Source organism: Nomascus leucogenys, chromosome 5, assembly GCF_006542625.1.
Source record: "Nomascus leucogenys isolate Asia chromosome 5, Asia_NLE_v1, whole genome shotgun sequence".
NCBI classification, from domain to species: Eukaryota; Metazoa; Chordata; class Mammalia; order Primates; family Hylobatidae; genus Nomascus; species Nomascus leucogenys.
This window is the reverse complement of record NC_044385.1, coordinates 17,016,742-17,040,300: the sequence shown is the minus strand read 5'-3', so window position 1 is coordinate 17,040,300 and position 23,559 is coordinate 17,016,742. Positions and strand designations below refer to the sequence as shown.

Genomic DNA, 23,559 nt, shown 5'->3' with positions numbered 1-23,559 from the left:
TTATACTTAGAGTAACAGTTTGGGGTTATTTACATGTTTTAAGTGGAGTATCAAGAAGTGTGATGGTTATTGTATACACGTGCATCTTCACCATAGGAACGAGGAATGTGCTGGCCCTTCCCAGCAGCAAGGGAGAGGCTCCTGGCCTGCCTCGACTCATTCCACTTCTAACTCTGACAGACTATCCAGCAATAGTGAGATGAAAGCCCCAAAACTCAAAAGCACAATGAATCATTGCAGTTCCAGAACAGCCTACAGGCAGCAACCCAGGGAAGGGAGCCATTCTGACCCATGAGTTCCCCCAAGTATGAACTTGTCCTTCGAGCTTCACTTCCTTGCTATTGTTGACCCATTCTGAGGGGAATGGGGTCTCCTGACCATGCCCTGGGGCCCACTCTTTCGCAGTGCTGAAGGAGATCCTGGTAGCCCTCTATGGAGAGGTGGTCTCCAAGTGCTAGGCACTGGGCCGACAGAAAGCTGCTTCCCAAGCTTTGTGCAAAGGAATCATCAGCGGCATCTTGTTAAGAGGCAGGGGCTGATTCAGCAGGGCCGGGGTGCTTTGAGATTCTCCATGTCTGATCTACACACCACGCTTTGAACACTATGTAGCTGAAGGACTATATCTCAACATTTCTGCACATTAGAATCACCTGGGAGGCTTCCTTGATCCATAGAGGCACCTATGCCTCACTCCTAATTAAATCCAGACTAGGGATGCAGGGTGCTGGAGCCCAGGCATCAGTATTTTTTTCTTTTTTCTTTTTTGAGATGGAGTCTCGCTCTGTCGCCAGGCTAGAGTGCAGTGGCGCGATCTCAGCTCACTGCAACTTCTGCCTCCTGGGTTCAAGCGATTCTCCTGCCTCAGCCTCCCGAGTAGCTGCAACTACAGGCACGCACAACCATGCCCGGCTAATTTTTGTATTTTTAGTAGAGACAGGGTTTCACAATGTTGGCCAGGATGGTCTCAATCTCTTGACCTTGTGATGTGCCTGCCTTGACCTCCCAAAGTGCTGGAATTACAGGCACGGGCCACCGCGCCCAGTCCTAGGCATCAGTATTTTTCTAAACATTCCTCAGGTGATTCTTAAAGTTGTCAGGTTCAAGAACAGCTGATCTAAAGGTTCAACTCACTGTAAGCATGGAACAGCCTCAAAGGAACAGCTTCCTGCAAGTGATCCACACTTAACTCTGTTGGTCTTAACTGCTTTCAATTTTCTTGTCCCCACTGACCAGTTACGTGCCGAAGGCAATTAATTGCCACCTCTCATTTTAACTCCTTTCAACAGAGGAAATAAGCAGTATTCTTCCTTCTCTGTATCTCACCCCAGTTCCTGACCCAGGGTGTACTTGACAGGTTAACACTTGGGGATGCGTGACGTTGAGGTGCCTTCCTCTCCCTAACCTGAAGGAGGCTATAGTGAGCAATTATCACACCAAAAGAAAGAAGATGAAGGAGTCTGCAGCATTCAAAGACAGAAGAGCAGCCAGGCATGGTGGCTCATGCTTGTAATCCCAGCACTTTGGGAGACCGAGGAGGGTGGATCACAAGGTCAGGAGTTCGAGACCAGCTTGGCCAACACAGTGAAACCCCGTCTCCATTAAAAATACAAAAATTAGCTGGGCGTGGTGGCAGGCGCCTGTAATCCCAGCTACTCGGAAGGCTGAGGTAGGAGAATTGCTTGAACCCAGGGAGGCAGAGGTTGCAGGGAGCCAAGATCATGCCACCACACTCCAGCCTAGGCGATAGAGCTAGACTCCGTCTCAAAAAAAAAAAAAAAAAAAAAAGAAAGAGCACTGAGAACCAGCTGTAAATGGTGATCTACTCTTGCTAAAATGATTCCTTAAGCTCAACAGAGTCAACCTTGTTTCAAATGCATTTAGTGGCAGAAAAACAAACTAATTTTCTTTCATTATTTGACTGGACTCAATGCATTCAAGTCATGAAAGTTGATGACTACAAATTCAGAATAAAATAACACACGACAACAGTTTAGCAATTTATCCTCATTTTTAACCTACAAAGTGTAATGTTCTCATAAAGTATTTTAATAAATATATTAAGGCTTAAGGTAATTACTGGTTTGAGTGGAGGGTGGTTTGCTTTCTAGCACACTAGTTTACATTCGGAATCTTAAAAACGAAAACATCTGCCATCTTACAGCGAGTGATACATCACATTGGCTTGCCCCAGTTTTTGTGTGTTTTTTTTTTTTCACTATTCAACATGTCTTCGTATTATCTTCCTTCCTCTCATATCTGATAGACAAAGAATGATACAAAATTTTGGTTGAAAAAAGCCAGTTGATTGGGGTGACTAGAAATGTTAACTTTTTCAGTAAAAAGCTTTCACCGAATCACTGGGCAGTTAGTAATGCAGCTTACAAATAAATAAAGCTGAAGCGAGAGGCTTAAAAGCTCATTAAACAGCAAGAAAAGCTGCAGCGCATATTGAGGAAGGGAAGCAGTGAAATGGCGGTTTTAATACATCCCAAACTGGAAGCAAGAACCCTAACCAGAGGATTGTAATATTCTACCATCTGTAAGGAAGTAGCTAGCTACAAGCCACCTCACACAAAACACCCACTAAGGCCTTTCACCGAGATCCTCTTGTTATATTCTCATTATGAATCCCCAGCAGGCGCACCTCAATAAAAACGTGTGGAGGATACTGCTGAGGACCTCTAAGTGACCTAAGCAGAAACTGCTGCCATCAAAGAAGACTGCCACCATGCATCCGCAGAGAACCCCCTGTCTACAAATGAAACCGGTAGCGCTCATCCGCTGTGCCCGAGGACTGTCCACAACGGAGGTGCTTTCTTGCAAGAGAAGCAGCAAATGCTGACAGCATGTCCAGTAGGAAGGGCTTCCCAACAGTCACATCCCTCCCAAGACCCTCTAGATGGACTCCAGAATCCAGTCGCTGCTGGAGAGGGAGGAGACAGGCAGTGACAAGTCCCGAGGAGGGCCTCGGTCCCTCCTGTCGTGCAGGGAGTTCTGCTCCTGGAAATATTCCTCCTCTTCATCGAAGAAGCCGTTCTCCAGAGCGTAAGTGCAATCTGGGCTGGAGGCTGCCTGGCACGCCCCCTTGTACTCCTGAATCGACTCGTAGAGGCTGTACAGTTGGCAGAGCAAGGACATGTCCAGCTGGCGGAGACCAACCTTGACGGAAGGGGTGGGGAGGAAAAAAACAAGAAGTCAGCACTTGAGTTTAATTTCAGTGGAACACTCAGCGGCAATCTGCGCCTGCCAGCACATTCCTTCCACACGGCAAATGATTCAGAGCATCACTCAGATGCTTTGGATTTCCAGCTTTGAGAACACCTTAATTGTGTTATGCCCATACCTCAGACGTTACTCAATGACTCCAGGGAGGATCGCATCTGTGAGGCAACCAGGGCAGCCTGCAGAATTTACCCTGACGCTCCTGAGTATGCCTGATGAAGCAACAGCACTGCACATTCTAGTGGTCCCACCTGCTTTCACTTTGGATGCCAAGAAACGTGTGTCATTTCCTCTCCCAATCAGACTCGGAGAAGACCCACATTGGCCTTCCCTGCTACTGTGTTAGGATCTGACTGATGCAGTCATTCTCAACTCCCAGGGACAACGGAATGCCCCTTGCCGGTGACAGCAGCTGGCCAATGTGACATCCCCCTGGAGCACCCACCTCTGTGCAGCTCAGTGGTCAGAGGTTACACTGCCTCCCTCTCCTCCAGGCAGGGTCAGTCTTATCCCAGATGGTTCTGGGATCCCTCCCCAGAGTAACTGACTGAATACGAGCAAGCCCTGGAAGATGAAGGGCTCTACAGTTCCTCCCGAAAACTAGCCCCACAAAAACAAGCAGCAAAAGAACAAAGAACATTTATAAAAGTCATATACTTGTTTATCTTCCAGTCCCTCCCTTCCCCACCACCCATCCCAGAGAAAAGAGCACGGTCAGAAGAGGAAATGCATCGTTTACACCAATACTAAAGACAGAACAGGCCGGGCGCGGTGGCTCACACCTGTAATCCCAGCACTTTGGGAGGCCGAGGCGGGGGAATCACAAGGTCAGGAGATCGAGACCATCCTGGCTAACACAGTGAAACCCCGTCTCTACTAAAAATACAAAAAATTAGCCGGGCAAGGTGGTGGGCGCCTGTAGTCCCAGCTACTCAGGAGGCTGAGGCAGGAGAATGGCGTGAACCCCAGGGGCGGAGCCTGCAGTGAGCCGAGATCACGCCACTGCACTCCAGCCTGGGCGACAGCGAGACTCTGTCTCAAAAACAAAAAAACAAAAAACAAACAAACAAAAAAACAACAAAAAAAAAGACAGAACAGTTAAGATGCTTGGAAATACAGCATAGACCAGCATCAGTGACTCTTAACCTTTGAAGTGCATGAGAACCACCCAGGGATCTTGTTCAATAAGCAGACTCTGATTCAGTGGGTCTGGGGCCACTGGATGGCTGTGCTTCCACCAAGCCCCTACGGTGATTCCGTGCTATGCTGCTGTTCCGCAGACCCTGCTCTGAATGGCAACGGGAAGAAACTCAAGAAGACACCAGGGGACCTGCCTTCAGCTTCTTGGCCCCTGAGCCAGGTATTTATCACCTTCATCTCCATGCCTTGGTTGATGGCAAAATGGAACAATAATTTCTCTTATGGAGCTATTAGGGAGATTCAATATCAATCCATTCAATAAACAGGATTCTAATGCCTCCTGGGCTAAAGCACTAAAGATGCATGGGTACAGCTCTCCTGGGCGGCTGGAGAAGGAGCTTCTTCCCTGGACTGCGCCGGCGGCGGCGCCTGCAGACCTAACTAGCTCCAGGACTTGAAAATACTGGAAATCTGTCCGGGTCCAAATTCTTTTGCAAGCCAGATGATTAACCAAAGGGCATGAAAGGTTGAGAACATCTGACTTCCCTGCAAACCTTGGTATAGATCACTTCCTCTTCTGTAGGAAAGGCACCAAAGAGCACAATGAGTACAAAAAAGCGTCGTGGTGGAGCAATAAATTCCAGACAAGCCCAGAAGCGAACTTGGGAAGCAACCTCCACCCCCGAGATTTCCTTGGAAGCAGAACCCATAGAACTCGTGGAAGCTGGAGATGAAATTGTGGACCTCACTTGTGAATCTTTCGAGCCTGTGGTGGTTGATCTGACTCACGATGACTCTGTTGTGATTGCTGACGAAAGAAAACGACCACGGAGGAATGCCAGGAGGCTGCCCCAGGACCATGCTGACAGCTGCGCGGTGAGCAGTGACGATGAGGAGTTGTCCAGGGACAGAGACGTGTATGTGACTACCCACGCTCCCAGAAACGCCAGCGATGACGGTGCTACAGGCCTCAGGCCCTCGGGTACTGTCAGCTGTCCTATCTGCATGGACGGATACTCAGAGATCGTGCAGAACGGACGTCTCATCATTTCCACAGAATGTGGCCATGTCTTCTGTAGCCAGTGCCTCCGTGATTCCCTGAAGAATGTTAATACTTGCCCAACTTGTAGGAAAAAGATCAACCATAAACGGTACCACTCAATTTATATATGAAGTATTCAGAGCTGCCCAGGAGAAGACGGATGGACAGACAGACAGCCAGGTTCTCCAGTGGTATCTGCCTCCATTTTCCTGAGCTCAAAAAGACTGTTTCGAAACCAACGTCTGATATGTAAACAGCTCTTTTGTTTCCAACCCCTTCCTTTTGTTATCTCCAGTTTGATGCTATGGTGCTGGACCCAGGGCCCTCCCAGGCCATCTCTGTTCCTCTGGGGTGGTCCAGTTCTAGAGTGGAAGAAAGGGAGTCAGGCACATTGGGAATCATGGTTCCCGTATGGTTGCAGAACCTGCACATTTGCCAAGAAATTTTCCCTGTTTGGAAAGTTTGCCCCAGCTTTCCTGGGCACACCACCTTTTGTCCCAAGTGTCTGCCGGTCGACCAATCTGCCTGCCACACATTGACCAAGCCAGACCCGGTTCACCCAGCTCGAGGATCCCAGGTGCAAGAGTGGCCCCTTGAGGCCCTGGAAAGACCAATCACTGGACTTCTTCCCTTGAGAGTCAGAAGTCACCCCTGATTCTGCCTGCACCTTATCATTGATCTGCAGTGATTTCTGCAAATCAAGAGAAACTCTGCAGGGCAATCCCATTTCCTATGAATGAAAAAGTACAATAAAGGCCATTCATTACCTACTTTTCAGCAGCCCACCAGCTGTAGCACTATTAGCGTCCCCCTCAGAGGCTTAATGTTGCCTGTGGAGCAGTGCCCATCCCAGCCCATTTCTGCCCACCAGTTGTTCTCAGGAACCTTACCCATGCTCCAGCGTCCTTCACCTGGCACAGGACATGCAAGATAAATAGGACAGGCACGTGTTTGGGTGTCCTCTCTTTTCTGATAAAATCCATCCTGTGTTTGCCACACGCCCTCCAGTCAGTTCCCACTGCCTAACGTCTGCCCCCGCGTAGATACTGAGAAGTGGTGGCAGTGATTATGGCCTTATCAGCCGCTCAGTTCCAGGCTTTTGCCCAGGTCACTGTTGCCCCATGTTCAGAGAACCTGGCCCACCTGACTTGGCTTTCTCATCCTTCCCAACCCAGTGCCGTTTATTTCAGAAGCTCCCTGGCCACTGGGCTTGGATGCTTTGGGCTTCTGACTGCTCCATAGGTTTTGACTGGTGAAACACGGGCCCAGATGACAACCTCTCCTTCACTCCACAGGTATGCAGGAGCCTCAGGTTCACTCAGGGGCAGCAAAGTGGCCCAAGCTACCCCTGACAGCACGGGGCCTGGTGGTGGCTAACGAAAGAGGCCTTACAGTGCCAGCATGCCTCCTCTTCCGCTGTCCTCCTTCCTCAGAGGGCTTCAAGCCAAACAAACGGCCTTTTTGTGTGAAACATCTTCAGGGTGGGGAAGGGGCCACTTCTAGCTTTGTTAGCAGTAACTGACCTTCAGTTTACCCTTCTGAAGGAGCAGGGACTCAGCACAGAATTCACTTTAGACGGGGCTGAAGGAGTGTCCCTCCTCTATGTGAAAAGAAAATTGTTTTGTTCTTCATTCTGACTTTTTAACTGTTTGGCTCACTTCCAGTTAGTTTGAATGAAAATAATAATTTTCTACTTAGAGTTGAAGAGGGCAGAACCCTCAGCTCCCATCACTGTGATGTGTAGCGTGTCTGCCCCCTGACTGGACATCACTGCCATTAACTTTCTTCTGGGCATCATGGGAATGTCATGATGCCCAGACTTGGAGCAAGGCAACCTTGGAGTCAGTCCACTAATAAAACATGGTAACACCCATTTTAAAATTTCTTTAAGTTTTATCCTTAAAGACAACTTCAGTGGTTAATTATAAAAGTTGTGTTACTTCGTCCTAAATTAAATTGATAAAAAGATTTAAAAATGTGTTTTGTTTCTACTATTCAGAAACTGCAAACTAGGGAAAGGTTGGTATGAAAAAATGTCCTTCCTTTTATCAAAGTCCATAGTTCAACTCTTTATTTGTTACATTTAAACTATATCCATGGATATCGGTCTGCTTTGGACTCCTCTGCTAGTGTTAAAGATGGAAATAAAACCATTAATTTGAACCAAAAAAAAGATGCATGGGTACGTGCATGTAGAAAAGCACACAGAAAGTATCAGAGGATTTACAGATTTTATAATTACCGAAATGACTCATTTACCTAGCAATAAGATTTTCCACATAAGATAGTATGGCTTTCACAAAAGGAAGCTGAGGCCTGGTAAAAAGTGCTCATCTTGTAAATAGATTGGGTGTTAAATTCCAGGTTTATTCTTCATACCCTCCGACTATTCTAAATTGCCAAGTGAACACTGGCTGTCTCTCTACTATGGCCTGAATAGACCATAAAAATCAGAACTATGTTTTATTACACTGTATGCACACACATACACACACACACACACACACACACACACACATTTAGAGATGGGGTCTTGCTTTGTCCCCCAGGCTGGAGTGCGGTGGTATGATCATAGCTCACTGCCACCTCAAGCTCCTGGGCTCAAGGGATCCTCCTGCCTCAACCTCCCATGTTGCTGGGACTACAGGTGCATACCACCATGCCTGGCTAATTTTTTAAAGAAATTCTTTGTAGAGATGGGCTCTTGCCATCTTGCCCAGGCTGGTCTCAAACTCCTGGGCTCAAGTGATTTGCCTCAGCCTCCCAAAGTGCTGGTATTACAGGTGTGAGTCACTGTGCCCAGCCTACAGAGCATCTTTTGCTAAGACACTCGAGAAGACTTCCAGATAGAGAGGTGGGTTCTGTTGTTACCACAACTACTCTTGACACCAGAATTTCTAAACTTTCTTAGGAAAAGACCTCAGCCACAGGTCGGAAGCGTGGTCTCCAGGCCCAGCTTTGCCATCCTCTGTGGCTTGGTTGAGGTCCCGACCCTCTGCCAGCCTATAAAATGGGGGATTTGGGCTCGCTCATCTATGGTTAGCTCAAACACTTTGTGACCCTATATAAACTGTTGCTTCTCTGTCCTAAATGAACTGCAAGCGAAAGAGAGACAGTTTCCAGGACTGTACGCAGAGGGCAAACTTCATTCAATGGCATCTCAAAAGCATACCTTGAATAGGCAAGCAATGGGCAACTTAAGAGATGCCCAGGCCACCATACCCTAGGGCAGACACCACTGCTTGCTCTTTTCCCTGATTAGAGTTCGAAAGGATGCGTGTCTGTCAAGAGGGAGAGAAACAGCGTATCTGGCATTTGTGTTTTAAAAATTATCCATAGTTTGGGAATTTTCTATTGAAAAAAAGGAGAGACAGGGAAAGAAGGAAGAAAGGAAGGAAGGGAGAGAAGGAGGGAAAGAAAAGTCAGTCAGTTTAGGAATTTTCTATTGAAAAAATAAATAAATAATACAAAAAGTACCCAGATGATGCTGATGCCCAGTTCCAGCAAAGAACCAGTGATCTTGACACAAATATCTTTCTGATTTTCCTGGGCCACTTATATTTATTATCCTGTAAGCTTGGAATTTCAGGCCAGCCAAGCAGAAGAGCACAGAATTAAAAGTGCAGGCTCTGGAACCTGCCTACCTCCCTGCCTGGGTTCAGATCTTGGCTCCGCCACTCACCAGCTGAGAAACTGTGGATAAATTGCTCAGCTCCTAAAAAAAAAAAATCAATAGCCTCTATTGTCATTGTTGTTATTATTTCCATGGTTTCTTTTCCACTCTGCTAGTGGGCAGACTCACCTCAGCAAGGAGCGGCAGGTGCAGCCAGGCTCTGAAAACAGAAGCGCCCTGTCCCACTGTGTTTCTCTCGCTCCTCTCCCAATCCAGCACTGAGGTGGTACATGAGGAGGAACCAGATGGTCACCTTCGCTCAGAAGACAGCCAGTACAGTCAGGCAGGGTGACAATGTGCCAGTGACACTGCCTCATGAGGAAGGGGAAACTCTCAAATAGGAAAGGACTTGGGATATCTTACCTCAAACCCCAAAAGGAGGACCTTCCAAACCACTGCACTCCTCTCCAAACCAATACGATTATTTTATACAAAGTCAAAGCCTCCCAGCCTGGAGGCTCCACAGAGCCCTTGATGCTGGGTGTGACCGTTGGGCATCCAAACAGATCTAATTTCACTCTCTCCTAACTACCCTTTAATCTGAAGGTCATTTACTTTCCACCACCCCATGCCCTAAAACAAAAACCAAACCTATCTTCTTCTCTCCAGGCTAAATATCTCAGGCCCTTCCCCTATTTTCATTATGACCTCTTGTCCACTAACTACCCGCGGGCCTTTCCTCCAGACTTACTCCTGTTTTCCAGGATTCCTCTGCAGAATTGCATCTGGATACCATCAACATGCCCCAGGAGTCTGACTCGGCCAGCTCTGACGTCCCTATCTTTGCTAGGATTTAATAAAAGAAATATTAACTTTAATCAAGAAAGCCACGCCCTCTCGGGGGTCACATCAGTATGTGCTCAAAAATCATGGAAGAAGTTCACCTGGAATCCTAGATCTACTCTCCTGCTGAGTCCCTCTGACACCAGTAGGGTGGGTAAACCCAAGACTCGATTTCTTACCCCAGGAATGAATAATGGAAAAACACCTAAGTAGCAGTGAGCACCCTGTTACCGGAGCAGGTCTGCTTTTCTCCTTCCTGGGATGGTTTGAGGTCGGCCCAGGTAAACACAGGAGCCTGAACGCTTCTAGGTTTCAAAGGCTCTGACTCCCCATGACCCCATTCCAGCCAGACACGTGGCTCCAGGCTTCCTCCTGACAGTGCCATTTGCGAGGTATTCCCAGGCCCACCGAGGTGATGCACCCGGCAGGGAGTCAAAAGCAAAGAGGATCTCTCCCTGGACACTTCTGCACTTAGTAGCACCCAGATGACTCACAAAGCTGCCTTGTCACCAGGTGGAACACTGGCCTAGAAAGGAATCCTGACCCGCCTAGGAATACAGCACAGCCCCGCACACACCTATTACACAACCCGACACATGGCAAAAGTTCAGACGGATTTAACAAGGATTAGATGCACACACATACATATGCACACGCACACACACGCCTACACACGTCCCAGCCTCTCGATGCCACTGTCTTCAGGCACCAGACTAAACTTCCTGATTTACCAGAAATCCTCTAAATCAGCGCGGAGGACACGAGGTAAGTTGCTGCACAGTAAACCAGACTTCCTAGCCTGGGCCCCTCTTCCTCAGCTGTGGCTGTTTAAACAGCAACACTTACATTTTCTAGAGGGAGGTGGAAGATCCATAGGGAGCACTCCACCATCTGGTCTGACTGTTCTTCAGGCTTACGCCCTTGACTCCCAACCTGCACAGCCCAGACTGTCCCCCACGACACCCCCATCCCCACTGCATCTGTGAATGCTCCTCGACCACCCGCCCTGTACCTGATTCCCTCCACTCTTCAGACTGTGATTGGTTCAGCCAGTGTTCATCCTTTCCCCTCGCCGTCTCCACCTGTCTTAGGGCATTTACTACTCTCTATATTATCGGTGTGCATACGGGTCTTCTCTCTCCTGACACAGGACAAGCTCCATGAAGGCAAACACCATTTCCCTTTTGGATCTCTCAGCACCCAGCCCAGAAACTCGCAGAGCAGACAGGCAGATATTTGGTGAATCAGTGAAAACGCCTGGCTGCAGAAATCTCAGACACCCTCCCAGAGAACACATAGCTGCAGAAGTGGCCTGGCAGTGGGGTGGTGCGGGCACCCACAGACCTCCGGCTGCATCCCTCGGGCAGTCACAGAGGTGCAGACTGAATGGGCAGCCGCCGAGTGCCCTGCACACCACAAGGTGTCCCTGTGGGAAGCACCAGAACTCTGAGTCCCCGCGTGCCTCCCATCATGTCGAGGGCCAAAGACACCCAACCAAGTTTGGGAGCGCTCTTTAGAGAGCAGATCTGGTGGTCAGTCTCTCTACACTGAAGGTATGTGGGTCTTGGATGCAGGAAGGGGAGAGAGCAACCATCCAAAAGGACTTGACTGCAAGACATGGTTAAGTCACCATGACAAGAACTTCTCACCCTTCCAGAAAAAAGAGTGGTTGGGGAGCCGCCGAGCAAGCCACTCTCCCAGCAGAAGCAGCCTGCATCTCAACGGTGTGTTCCCGCATGCCCTTGGAGGACGGCCGGTCTCCACATTCACAGCTGGATTCAGAAAATACAGCTCTCTTTTGAAAGCACACGTTTTGAAAATGCAGACAGACTCATTTAAGAAAAACATGGAATGCTCAAAGCCTGCAATTTGTGGTCCCTCATTCTCCACTTTAAATTCAAGAACAATCAGCAGCTTCCATGGCTGTAAACTGCGAGCGCAAGTCCTTCCGCTCTCTGCGCAGGCTTCCTGCTTCCTTCCTGATCATTCACTCCTCTTCTCCCATGCCCAGAGCTCCCCTCCACCCCTCCCGCAACACACACAGGTGGCCCCGGGAGCCACAGCATTCCCAACAATGGGGCCAAACAAGCCCAAACAACCCTTGAAACTGCTTCCTTTCACTTGGGATTTTCAAAACAGTAGGCTCCACATACAAATACACTCCAGACAGGGCGGTGGCTCCCAGCTGGGTGTTAAGTCACTGAAAGTCTCTGAGTATCTCTGGAGGCTGCATGGGGGAGAGAGTTCTTCCTAACTTAAAGAAAGGACAATAGAAATATGACCACTAGGAAACAAGGCTTAAAAGATGAGGGGAACCTTTCAAAGGAAATTTGTGTTGATTTAAACCAAAACATCATGAAAAATGTTAAGATTTTTTTTAGAAATTAAAAAACTGCCATTTGCAGATTACAGGCTCACACCTGTAATCCCAGCACTTTGGGAGGCTGAGGCAGGAGGATCTGCTTGAGCCCAGAAGTTCCAGGCCAGCCTGGGCAAGATGACGAGACCCTCATTTCTACAAAAAAATTTTAAAAGTTGGCTGGGTGTGGTGGTACGTGCCTATGGTCCCAGCTACTTGGGAGGCTAAGGTGGGAGGATCACTTGAGCCCAGGAAGTTGAGGCTGCAGTACGCTGTGATCACACCACTGCGCTCCAATCTGGGCAACAGAGCAAGACCCTGTCTCAAAAAAAAAGAAAAAAAAAAAGAACGACAAAGGCCCTTGCCTAAGGCCATCTAGTCAGTGGCAGAGTAAGGAGGTGACACCCGGTCTGCAGGACTCTGAAATGGGTGCTTTGATCATCACCCTGCACTGCCTGTGCAGGGAAGATGAAGAGAGAGGCCCCAGTCTCAGCAGTGGTATAGCAACCTGCTTGGCTCACAGGCAACTTTTATTTCTGGCTTTTCTGAATTTTCTAAGTTTTCTATTGTGAAAATGTATTAACAATGAGAAAACTTTCACAGTTATCTTTTAAAAACACAACGAATGAGTAAGTATATACAGATGGCTCACAAATTTATTTTAAAGACTTGGTAAATGCCCCAAATCTAATCACAGCGTCTAGTTTATATCCACAGGCCTGGATTGTAATTGAAGAAAGCAGAGATCTAATCGATTATAACCTGATTTCTGATAAAGGATGTGTTGACTATAGGATGCTGCCCTGCATACTGTTTAGAAAAAGCTGAAGAGAGACTTCATCAGTGTTGATGCAGTTGGAGATGGGCTATGAGCTCAGCTACCCAAGCCTGACAGGAACACCCTTGAAGGACTCTCAGCTCCCTGCTGGGTTCCAGCTCTGTGCTCACTAAACAGCTTCTGATGATGTGGTCTCCTATGTAGCCTTCTCCTCCCATGAGCGGAAACACACTCGTGTCATTTGGTCAGCTTCATCTCCTGTTAATATTTTAGACCTGCCAAGCTGAGGACTAGACTCTAAAGCGCCATCATGATTCAGAGACAGAAGATAAACCAGGTTGCATGACTGTGCCCCCAGATTAAGCCCCATTAAACCCAAAGCACATCCCACCTCTACACTTTCCAGGAAACTCCTCTACCAGGTAAAGCTGTTTGAATTGGATTTTCTGCTAACTTACAAGTGAGGGCATCCACACTGACACAGAGCCTGTTCTGCAATTTAACAATTCTCAGAAGGACATTCTTGTTTATCTCTAACCTAAACTAACATTCGTACAAACTAAGCCCATTTCCTCTTGTTCTGTCCTGGGTACAGATGAAGAAAAGCAATTGACCATTTTCTTTAAGAAATGTCTTTGTACATTCTTTTATTTTTTTTCTGATTATAAAAATAAACACTCTAATTGTATCCTAATTGTATTGAAAATTCAAACGGTTCCTAATCATACGAAACAGTTCTCCTTAACTCCCTGTTATAAAACAGCAGACTCCAAATGTTTTGGTCTCCAAACACTCTTAAAAATTATTGAAGGTCCCAAAGAACTTTGGTTTATGTGGGTTATATCTATCAATATTTACATTACTAGAAATTAAAACTGAGAAAATTTAAAATATGTATTAATCCACTAAAAATAATAAACCAGCCAGGTATGGTGGCTTACACCTGTAATCCAGCACTGTGGGAGGTCAAGACAGGTGGAGCGCTTGAGCCCAGGAGTTCGAGACTAGCCTGGACAACATGGCAAAACTCTATCTCCACAAAAAATATAAAAATCAGCTGGGTGTGGTAGCATTTGCCTGCGGTCCCAGCTACTCGGGAGGCTGAGGTGGGAGGATCACCTGAGCCTGGGAGGCAGAGGCTACAGTGAGCCAAGATCTTGCCATTGCACTCTAGCCTAGGCAACAAAGTGAGACTCTATCTCAATAATAATAATAATAATAAACCTATTACATGTTAACACAAATAACATTTTCATAAATCTTTTTAAATATCTGGCTTATCTGGTTCTGCATTTGGTCCTTTGTGATGTGCTGTTTTGGTTGAAGTAAACGAAGAAAATCTGGCCTCACACAGCTGTATAACTGGGAAAGGAAGGAGTATTTCAATAGCCTTTTCAGACAATCGTGGATATTCCTCTTTGCTACCGTCCTTTAGCTGACTGCTCTTTAGTGTGGAATTTGGAACTATACCAATGAAATGTTCACACTCTATTACATTAAAACCCATCAGTCTTGCACTGTGAATGGATCTTTCAATATCAAGCACAGTCATATGAAAAAAGTAGAAAATTGATTCAATAAATTATGCAGGATCTTCCAAATGTTGGTACATTTTCTTACATAATAACCAAAAAGTCACATTTGTCAATATCACCATCATATAATTATGGACCCTCTGAAAGAATCTCGGGGGCCCCTAGGGGTCCCCGGACCACACTTTGAAACTGTAGTTCTTCAGATATCCACTTGTAGTAGTTTAGTATATATTCCTCAAACCACTATGCACACTCATATTGTTTTTTCTCTACTGTTACCACATACACAGTTAGGTAAGTACTGTTTTGTAACTTTACACTGTGAACATCTTTCTATATACATATATAGTTACCATATTCTTTTCAACAACTCTACAGTATTCTATCACTATTTTAAAAAATCCTGCAATACACATCCATGTATAAGTGCCGTTATCCACTTGTGTGGATGCTTCTGTAAGATACACTTGCTAACATGAAATTGTGCGGGACAAGGAGGACAAGGGGAGAAAAATGCCCAAGGCGCCTTTCCAATCCTCCCCAACCCCAGGCCTCAAGTGCAAAGCAATGGGAAAATGTAATGGGAAGAAAGACATTTACCAATAAAGTGATTCAGTTTGGACTACTTTTCATCACAAAATAATTTTATATCTGTATTGGTATAAAAAGGAGTCAATAATTGGCTTTAGCTGTATGAAGATTTAACAGTCATACTGCAAATATTTTACATCCCTTTTGTGACCTAAGTTACACGTATTTTAAAATTATATTGCAATTCTGCTTTGCTATTCAATAGAAAGCCATTTCGGAGTTTTTAAAAAATGCAATTACCTGTCAGAAGACAGGCACATATTCAATTTCAGAGGTATTACCAAACTGTACTCAAAAAAACCCTGCAGCACTTTACACCGCCCCGCCCCGCCTCCGCTCCATCGCCCACCCCCCACCGCCTACCCCCAGCAATGCATGAGAAGGTTTACTTCTCCAAACCCTCACTGTGACAGGATCATGCTTTTCTACCTTTGTCGGTCTTGGAGGTACAACATGATATCTTATTGTCTTAATGTCTTAACGTACACATCTGTGGTTATAAGGGATGTTAAACACCTTGCCACTTCTCTTTTAGCAGCGTTTAACTTGGATATTTTATATCCAATTTTAATTGCAATTGAGAGTCCCAAAGAGCTTTTGTTTATGTGAGTTATACCTGTCAATATTTACCTTATTAGAAATTAAAGCTGAGAAACTTTATTAATCCATTTAGGTTAACCAAGTCACCCACCTAAGAATACACTCGCTTTCACGTGCATCTCAGTCACCTTCCTCAGCCTAGGCTCTCCTGGCTGGGACAGGCCTGGGGTTCCCCAACAATTACTCCCTGACTAGGGAGCCCTGGGCAGAAGACAGAGGCCCTCCCTTCTCCCCAGATCCCTCCACTGATCAAAGATGGTGCCTCCCTCCCCAATCCTTGAGACTCAGAAAGCGCACACCTGCAAAACTAGGCCACCTCATGGCTGTCAAGGCCAATCAAGGAAGTGAACAGAGAGTGCCCACAAAAACGGGAAAGGCCACATGTCTTAATGAATTTCTGTAGACTTCTAAAGCAGGCTAAAGGTTTTTCTGTCTCCAGAGTTCCTGGGAGAGGGTGACCATCTGTGTTAAGTGTCTGTGGGGAACGAGCCACAGGAAGCAGTGAGCAGCCTTTATGAGTCCTGTCTCATCATCACTTCCAAACATCAGGAACGCGTGGGCAAAGGCCAAGGGGGCCAGGAGGCCAGGGCTCCATATGGAGAATGACATTGGCAAGGGGGGCAAATATCTGAGCAGCCAGCCTCGGGGATCGCTTCCTGAGCATGGAGTCTGTGGTGTGTCTGGTTTCCTCTACTGGATTACGAAAAGCTTGGTTTTTCAAAGTGGGGTCTAAAGTCTCCATGGAGTTCCTGCAGGCATTCCCAGAGCGAAACTGCGAAACTTCGATCTGCAGCTTGGTGGGACTGAACTGCAGCGGGGGCATGGTTCCCTTCTTGAACCCTCCCTAAACATCCTTGCCCACCTGGCCTCGGGGCTACAGCCATGTCGGCGAGACCAGGACCCAGAGCAGGGGAGGCACCACTGTCTGCAAGGTACAGAAATGCCGGGGCTATTGCTCACTTGAGGCTATCTGCAAATGAAGAGGTGCCCACACTGCCAATTATTGGGGCACCTTTACATTTGCATTGAACAGATGCATACCTTTAAACAAAAGGGAAAAAAAAAGGAGAAGGGTTTTAAGATACTTATGAGTTAGGAAAAATATCAATTTATAGTACTTTGCAGGTAGGTACAGTAATAGAGCAAAGTTTAAAGTGGTATTTTTACTTTCAATCCTTTGTATCTTCAAATCTTGGGACAAGAACTCTAACCTCACTTGGAGATAGCATCAAGTGAATGAAGCCAGGCAGTGACCCACACACTGCCCTTATTGTCCCCCACCGCACACCAAAGACATGGGCATGCTTTCATACACACAAACTATTATATATTCTTTTTTTAGTTTTTGCTTTTATAGGGTGGATATTGGGATGGGGACAAGACAAGTACAGGGTAGCAGTGGCCTGAAAATCTTAATAACTGGTGTAGACAGCCTAATTTTTGATGAACTGAGCTCAAGAATAGCAAACTTGTACCCTTCCTCCTTTTCTGCTTCCCATTCTTTGCATTCAAGGAATTCACAGCAACTAGATATAGCTGTGAAATATCCTTGGGGACACCAAGCATATTGCTTGGTGACAGGCCCTGCACCTGTGCCCAAAAGTTATGACACAGCAAACTTCTTCTGTAGGCACCAGAAAGAACTATAGAAGCACAAGGGGTAAAGAATAGTGCCATGGCCAAAAGGACCCTTTATGGCATTTAATTCTCATTTTCCCAGTAAGAGATTTTAGCCCAAAAGAGTGAAGTGGCTTGTCAGAACCGTATCACAGTTTATTAACACCATATTCGAGCTTTTGATCCCTGATTCATGTGCTTCTCTAGTCTTAAAGGGCTTGCTAAAAATGCAGATTCCTGCCAAGCGCAGTGGCTCATGCCTGTAATCCCAGTACTTTGGGAGGCTGAGGCGGGCGGATCACCTGAGGTCGGGAGTTCGAAACCAGCCTGACCAACATGGAGAAACCCTGTCTCTACTAAAAATACAAAAAGAGCCAGGGGTGGTGGTGCATGCCTGTAATCCCAGCTACTCGAGAGGCTGAGGCAGGAGAATCGCTTGAACCTGGGAGGCAGACGTTGCAGTGAGCCAAGATCGTGCCATTGCATTCCAGCCTGCGCAACAAGAGTGAAACTCCATCTCAAAAAAAAAAAAAAAAAAAATGCAGATTCCTTCTCCCAGCTTCTGATTCCGCAAGTATAGAATGTGGCCCTGCTGGGTGCGGTGGCTCACGCTTGTAATCCCAGCACTTTGAGAGGCCCAGGCGGGCGGATCACGAGGTCAGGAGATCGAGACCACAGTGAAACCCCGTCTCTACTAAAAATACAAAAAAAAAAAAAAATTAGGCGGGCGTGGTGGCGGGCGCCTGTAGTCCCAACTACTCGAAGAGGCTGAGGCAGGAGAATGGCGTGAACCTGGGAGGCAGAGCTTGCAGTGAGCCGAGACTGCGCCACTGTACTCCAGCCTGGGCGACAGAGCAAGACTCCGTCTCCAAAAAAAAAAAGAATGTGGCCCTGAAATCTGCATTTGGGCAAGCAGCCTAGGAGATTCTGGAGCTGTTGGTCCATCCTTTGGGGATCACTGTGCTAGACTATGCTAGTGGAAAGACCAGTGCAAACAGAAAAACAGTATTAAAGGCCGCTGGACATCCCCAGTCTCCTCTGACCAATGCCAGTCAAGAATGCTGCACTGGGAGCGAATCTTCTTATTCCAAATGGCTCAAACTGACTCAATCACAGCCTCTTAAAGACTAAAACCTCCTGTGTAAGACACTGGTTTCACATAAAGGATAAGGACTGTACTCCACTGGGATGTCAGCAATTCCAGCTAATCAGCTGGAATCCAGTTCACTGGACAAGCTCATTAGGCATTTAGTTGTTTCAACTAACATGTGGGAAAGCTAATTGTTACTGGTTTCAGAAATTCAACTTTTTTTTTTCTTAGGTTCAATCCTTTATACAGCATTGCAATTTGGGAATTCAAAAGTTCTGTGTGGATGACTGCCCACTCTGCACAGGTGGGAGACCAAAATAACTGATAGTTTAAAGAAAAAAATGAGGCAAAGAGATTCCAAATCAAAGCTACTAGACCTTGCTGCTGACCGCGGGAGCAGCTGAACCCAAGAATCCCCAGGGATGCTGCTCCTCAAAGATCTCCTGCCCCCAGGGCTGAAGGTCTTTGTGTCTCTACACTCTAGTGTGACTTCTGGTTACCTGTAAGGTTGATGATCTAACCTCGCACAGGTGCTGGGAAGGGCAGTCTATGTAGAAATCTATGCAAGGACTGGTGTGTGCCAGGGGTCCCAGCTGACATCCTTCAACCACATGCAAATATTTTAAAGGCCAACCAAGATCTAGTTAGCCAAGCTAGCCACCAGCTTAGCAGATAAAAAATCTTTCAAACTGTGGGACCCGTGAGGGCAAAGTATTTTTAAATAGAAGGGGGTCTGCAGTAGATATCTACTACTTTACCCCTTGCTCCATTTTTGCAAACTGTCCTTTCTTTAGAGAATCCCCAGTGTCCGACTCCAACCACATGCTCACACCATCTTATTAAAATACAATCTTGTCCTTGTCACTGTTGGCTGGCCCAGGCTGGCCAGGCCACCCAAGCTAGGCCAACTGGCATCCTTCCACAGTATTTGCAAACTGCAACTAAGCAGCATGGCCAAAATTGAGGGTGGCCACTGTTAGCGGCCAGGTTCCAAAATGGAGGAAAAAACAAAACAGAGGAGGAGGGGAAGAGAAGACCTCAGTGGACTTCCTGGATTCCCCATAAGCCCTGGCTCTAGTCTGTCTCTGTATACATCCAGTCTGTAAGATTCTCCTTTTGCAAAAGCTAGTTCAGACTAAGTTTCTATTACTAATATAGAGTCTTTGGTCATGAAAAATGAAAACTAGTCTAAACTAAAGCAATTCTTTTTCTGTGAAGATGCCCACATCTACCAGGTGTGATAAGCCCCTTAACATCTAGATATTTCCTATTCACCCTTAAACCATCCACAGTACTTGCTATCTAACATACACCCAGTAATCATCTCTTAAGCGTGATCTAAAAATATTCTCTGATGTAAAAATCATAATCATCAACTTTTTCAAAAGGACTTTTTTGGTCTGCAGAGCAGTAACTAGCTGTGTGACCCTTGAAGCTTTCCAAATGGGCCCTTCTGGGGAGGGGACGAGGACTTACAAGTAGTGCAGAATTTCCCAAGGGTTACTAGAACAGGAAGTGTTTAAACGTGGAGCTGAAACCACAACTCTCCAAGCAGAGGAGGGCATCAGCAGTCATGAGACAGACCCTTCCCAGCCCTGGGCTCCAGCTCTCCCAGGCTCCACCCTCGGCATCCTAATGTCCTCTCCTCCCATTGAGACGGTATTACTCCCTCAGCACCAACCAGCATCAATGTGTTGTATGTATGTATGTGTGTGTGTGTGAGAGTGCATGCGTGTGCACAGACAACAGACTGCAATGGTTAAATAGGGCTTTGGAGCCAAACAGGTAGGGTCTGTGACCTTATGGGAGTTCAACTCTCAGCATCCAATTCTTTAATATAAAACAGACTTTGAGTATCTATCTCATGGAGAATTTATACAATTAAATAAGATACTATATGGAAAGCACTTACATTGCACCTAACAGAAGATGTCCCAAAATACTAAAAGTGATTATTTCTAGGTGCTAGCACTGTAATTTTTAATTTTTTGCTTGGCTACATTTTCCATGAAAAAGCTTAAGTTATCTTTGATCCCCTTTTCATCATCTTCCCTGACTCAGTAATTCCTCTAGCTTCGGCTTCAGAACAGTGTCTCCCACATGAGTCTTGTTTCACATTAGCAAGCCCCCTACCCTGCTGGGGACTCCATCGCCTCTCCCATCAACACCTCTCATCTTCCCGTTGAGCCTCCAAAGTCCGGCTCTCCCTCCTGCACCCTGCTGTAGAATTCATTTCTTCAAAGTCCAACTGGGATAGTACCATTCTCCTGCTGAACACCCATCCTTGCTACTCAGGCTTCCCAGAGTCCACTCGGTCCACCTGCCCAGCCCCTTCTTGCTCACATTTCAAACTGGGGCACTCCCAGTTCCAGCTCCGCAGCCGCCTTCCTGGTGCCTTTTTCCCTTGTTGAAATTCTGTCGCCTTCTGAGGTCTTCCACACCACCCTGCTCCCTGTCCCTGCTAGAAGTTGTCCCTCTTTCTATGCTTGCTTTAAAAAAAATTTTTTTAAGGCATTTATCACATTCTACCATGACATCTAGTTATGTCCCCCGCCACAGATTTGACGTCAGGCCTTCAATTTAAACAGAGCAACACAAACTATTTTGCAGATATCTCAGGAATGAACTCCCAGTTCTTCTTTTGCAAGGCCTCCCCAGAGGGAGTCTCAGCTTGAGTTGTCCACTCAGACCCCATGGCCCCAAGTCAGTAAATCAATTAAAAAGCCGAAAGATTCTCTGGGCAACTTTAAAGGCCTTGTGACATTTCTTGAAAGGAACTTGTCAAGGCCTGCAGCCATACCTTATCTTTACCTCAGCTAAATACCAGGCAGACCAAAGATGGCTGTTTATTTTTCTTGTGCTTCAAATAGGCTTACAGAGAGCTCTGGTCCAAGGCGTAATTATACGGATGTGGTTGTGCTTCAGTCACCCCAGGAGGGACCTGGAAAAATACTTTTGGGAATGGCACGTTGACTCCCAAGCCACCATAGCAAGACTCCAGAGCATGTTTATAAACCACAGCTTCACAACAGGAGTGGCACCGAGGTTTTTCTGTCTCTTGCTCAAGTATGGAACTTAAATAATCAAAGATGATCTTCCTACTTCACCCCTGTGGTTCTGCTATGTCCAAGTTCAGACTGTAAACACACTACGTGTAGATTTATCTAATTAAAATGCAGTTCACCAGCTGTGTGATGCTTATGTCAATGAATGTTTTTTAGTAAATTAAAAACGGTTGGCTTGGAATTTAAGTGGTTCTGTAAGAAGCTTAGAAAATCTTTTCAGTGAGAATTGGAAATCACTTTAATGCCAGCTACAGAGTAGGAAGACAATATCTCTTTGATTAAAAGTGTTAAGGCTGCTTTCTGAATTCAATTAAGTCTTAGTTTTCAGAACAGATAATGCTCTTGAAAAAAAAGTATGCATACCCTGAATTTTTCTAAACAATATCTTAAATGCAGTAGATACATATTTAAAAGATTTCTATAACAATTTAATTTTTGGCAAATTTAGTTTTGGGAAAAGGCAGCTTTCCTAATGTTAGATTTCTTAATAATTTACCTACAGGGAAAGGAGACAACCAGGACGAGGTGAATGGAAAGGCGGGCTTTTAAAACGAGGGGATCGGGAGGAGGTGATGGCCAGTAAGACGGTAGAAAAGAGGAAAAGTTTTTGTTTTCTTCTTGCCTGGCCTATGCCTGGCCGAGAAAGACTCGCTGTTGCCTAAATCCCTGCCCTTGTCCTACTTTTAGCGTCACCCTAAATCATGTGCGTTCTGGTCCACAAACAGCTAATATACTTCCCAAGCACAGAGAAACAGAGCCCATGGTTTGGAGCTCAGACACAAGGCGAAGAACTCACATGGACAGCACCCAGACCGGGAGGACAGCCACCTCCCACCTTTCTCAAGCGGGTTTGGGCAATCAGCTGTGGGGCTGAGGGACCGGGCCGCCTCCCTCGCCCGGGGTGCGCGTCTGCTTTCGCAGCCATCTGTGCGCCGGGGCCATCCCTCGGTAATCGGATCATGGACGCGCGGCCTGGGGCGCCGGGGAGGGGGCCGGGCTGTTCCAATCTGCTGTCTACATTGGCGGCGGACAAAAGCTGTTCTCTTCGTGGTAGGAAAACGCAATCGCGTTAACCCGTTGGGCCGCTGTGAACGCCTTTCCCCCACCGGGAAGGTCTGTTTCACTCGGGGAGGGGTGACAAGGCCGCCCCCGCCCCCAGGCCAGGCACGAACCCCGCACAGAGCTTCCGGGCGCCCAGGTTTCCGAGCCAGGGGGGCCGGACTGAGGGCGCCGGGCATAAGAAAGCCGCAATCTGCGCGCGGGGCTCTCCCGCGGGGGGTCCAATCGTGGGCACGGGGCGCGCGAGAAAAGGGGGGTCGTTGGGAGGACGGCGCCGGCGCCTGGCGCCGAGGAGCCCGAAAGGGCGGGTGGGCGCGGGGACTTCCGGACAGAGCGCGGTCCCCGCGAACTTTCCCGGGACGGCGAGCCCGGCCGGGAAGAGCCCCCGCTCGCGGAGCCCCACTCACCATCTCTTTGCGGAGCAGCGCCAGAGCGGCGTCCAGGTTGGGAGGCTTGGCGGGCCGCGGTGCCGCCCGGGTCCCGCCTGCGCTCGCGCCCCCGCGGCTCAGCTCGTCCTGGATGCGCGACTTCTGCGCGTACAGCCGCTCCAGGTGCCGCCAGCCCCCCGACGCGCCGCCGCCCGACGCCGAGTGCAGCAGCCCGCTCAGGCTCTTTGGCAGCGGGGGCAGCCCGTCCACCCGCAACCCCCGGACCGCACCGTTGCCCGCGGCCCCGGGCGCCGCCCGGGCCCCACTCATCGCGCCGCGGCCCGGCCACGCGCCTGCCCCGCTGCCCCGAACTAAGGCTTCCCCCGGCCCGCCCCCTTCCCGGCGGTGCCCCGCCCACTTCCCCTCCCTGCCACGCCCCCTCCCGGGCCCCGCCCCCTCTCCTCGAGGCCCCTGCGCGGGCCCCGGGTCCGGGTGGTGTCCGCGTCCAGCAGCCGGGCTCGCCTCCACCAGGTTCCCCCCGTCCCTCTGCGCCCCTCCAGCGCCCTAATTCATCTCCAACTCCGCGTGCCTACCCTCTAACCCCCCGACTCACCTCCAGCCCCGTTACGAACGCTTC

At 47.7% G+C, this 23,559-nt stretch overlaps 2 protein-coding genes across 3 annotated transcripts; one reads left to right on the top strand and one right to left on the bottom strand.

The window, feature by feature from the left end:
• Positions 1 to 1,985: 1,985 nt before the first annotated feature.
• On the bottom strand, positions 1,986 to 23,291 carry FAM89A (family with sequence similarity 89 member A). The gene is made up of 2 exons (XM_003267254.4): positions 22,962 to 23,291; positions 1,986 to 3,159 (listed from the first exon to the last, which is right to left on the bottom strand). Exons 1-2 carry the CDS (start codon positions 23,250 to 23,252, stop codon positions 2,896 to 2,898), a joined length of 555 nt encoding a protein of 184 aa, XP_003267302.2. The 5' UTR covers positions 23,253 to 23,291; the 3' UTR covers positions 1,986 to 2,895.
• LOC100607254 (E3 ubiquitin-protein ligase RNF4-like) lies at positions 4,966 to 5,598 on the top strand. Of its 2 annotated transcripts, XM_012506623.2 has the most exons (2): positions 4,966 to 5,169; positions 5,330 to 5,527. In XM_012506623.2, the coding sequence occupies exons 1-2, from the start codon at positions 4,966 to 4,968 to the stop codon at positions 5,462 to 5,464; spliced, it is 339 nt and encodes a 112-aa protein (XP_012362077.2). In that variant the 3' UTR covers positions 5,465 to 5,527. The 2 variants fall into 2 exon arrangements, with proteins under 2 accessions (XP_012362077.2, XP_030668557.1); XM_030812697.1 differs by having other exon boundaries at positions 4,966 to 5,598.
• Positions 23,292 to 23,559: the final 268 nt, after the last annotated feature.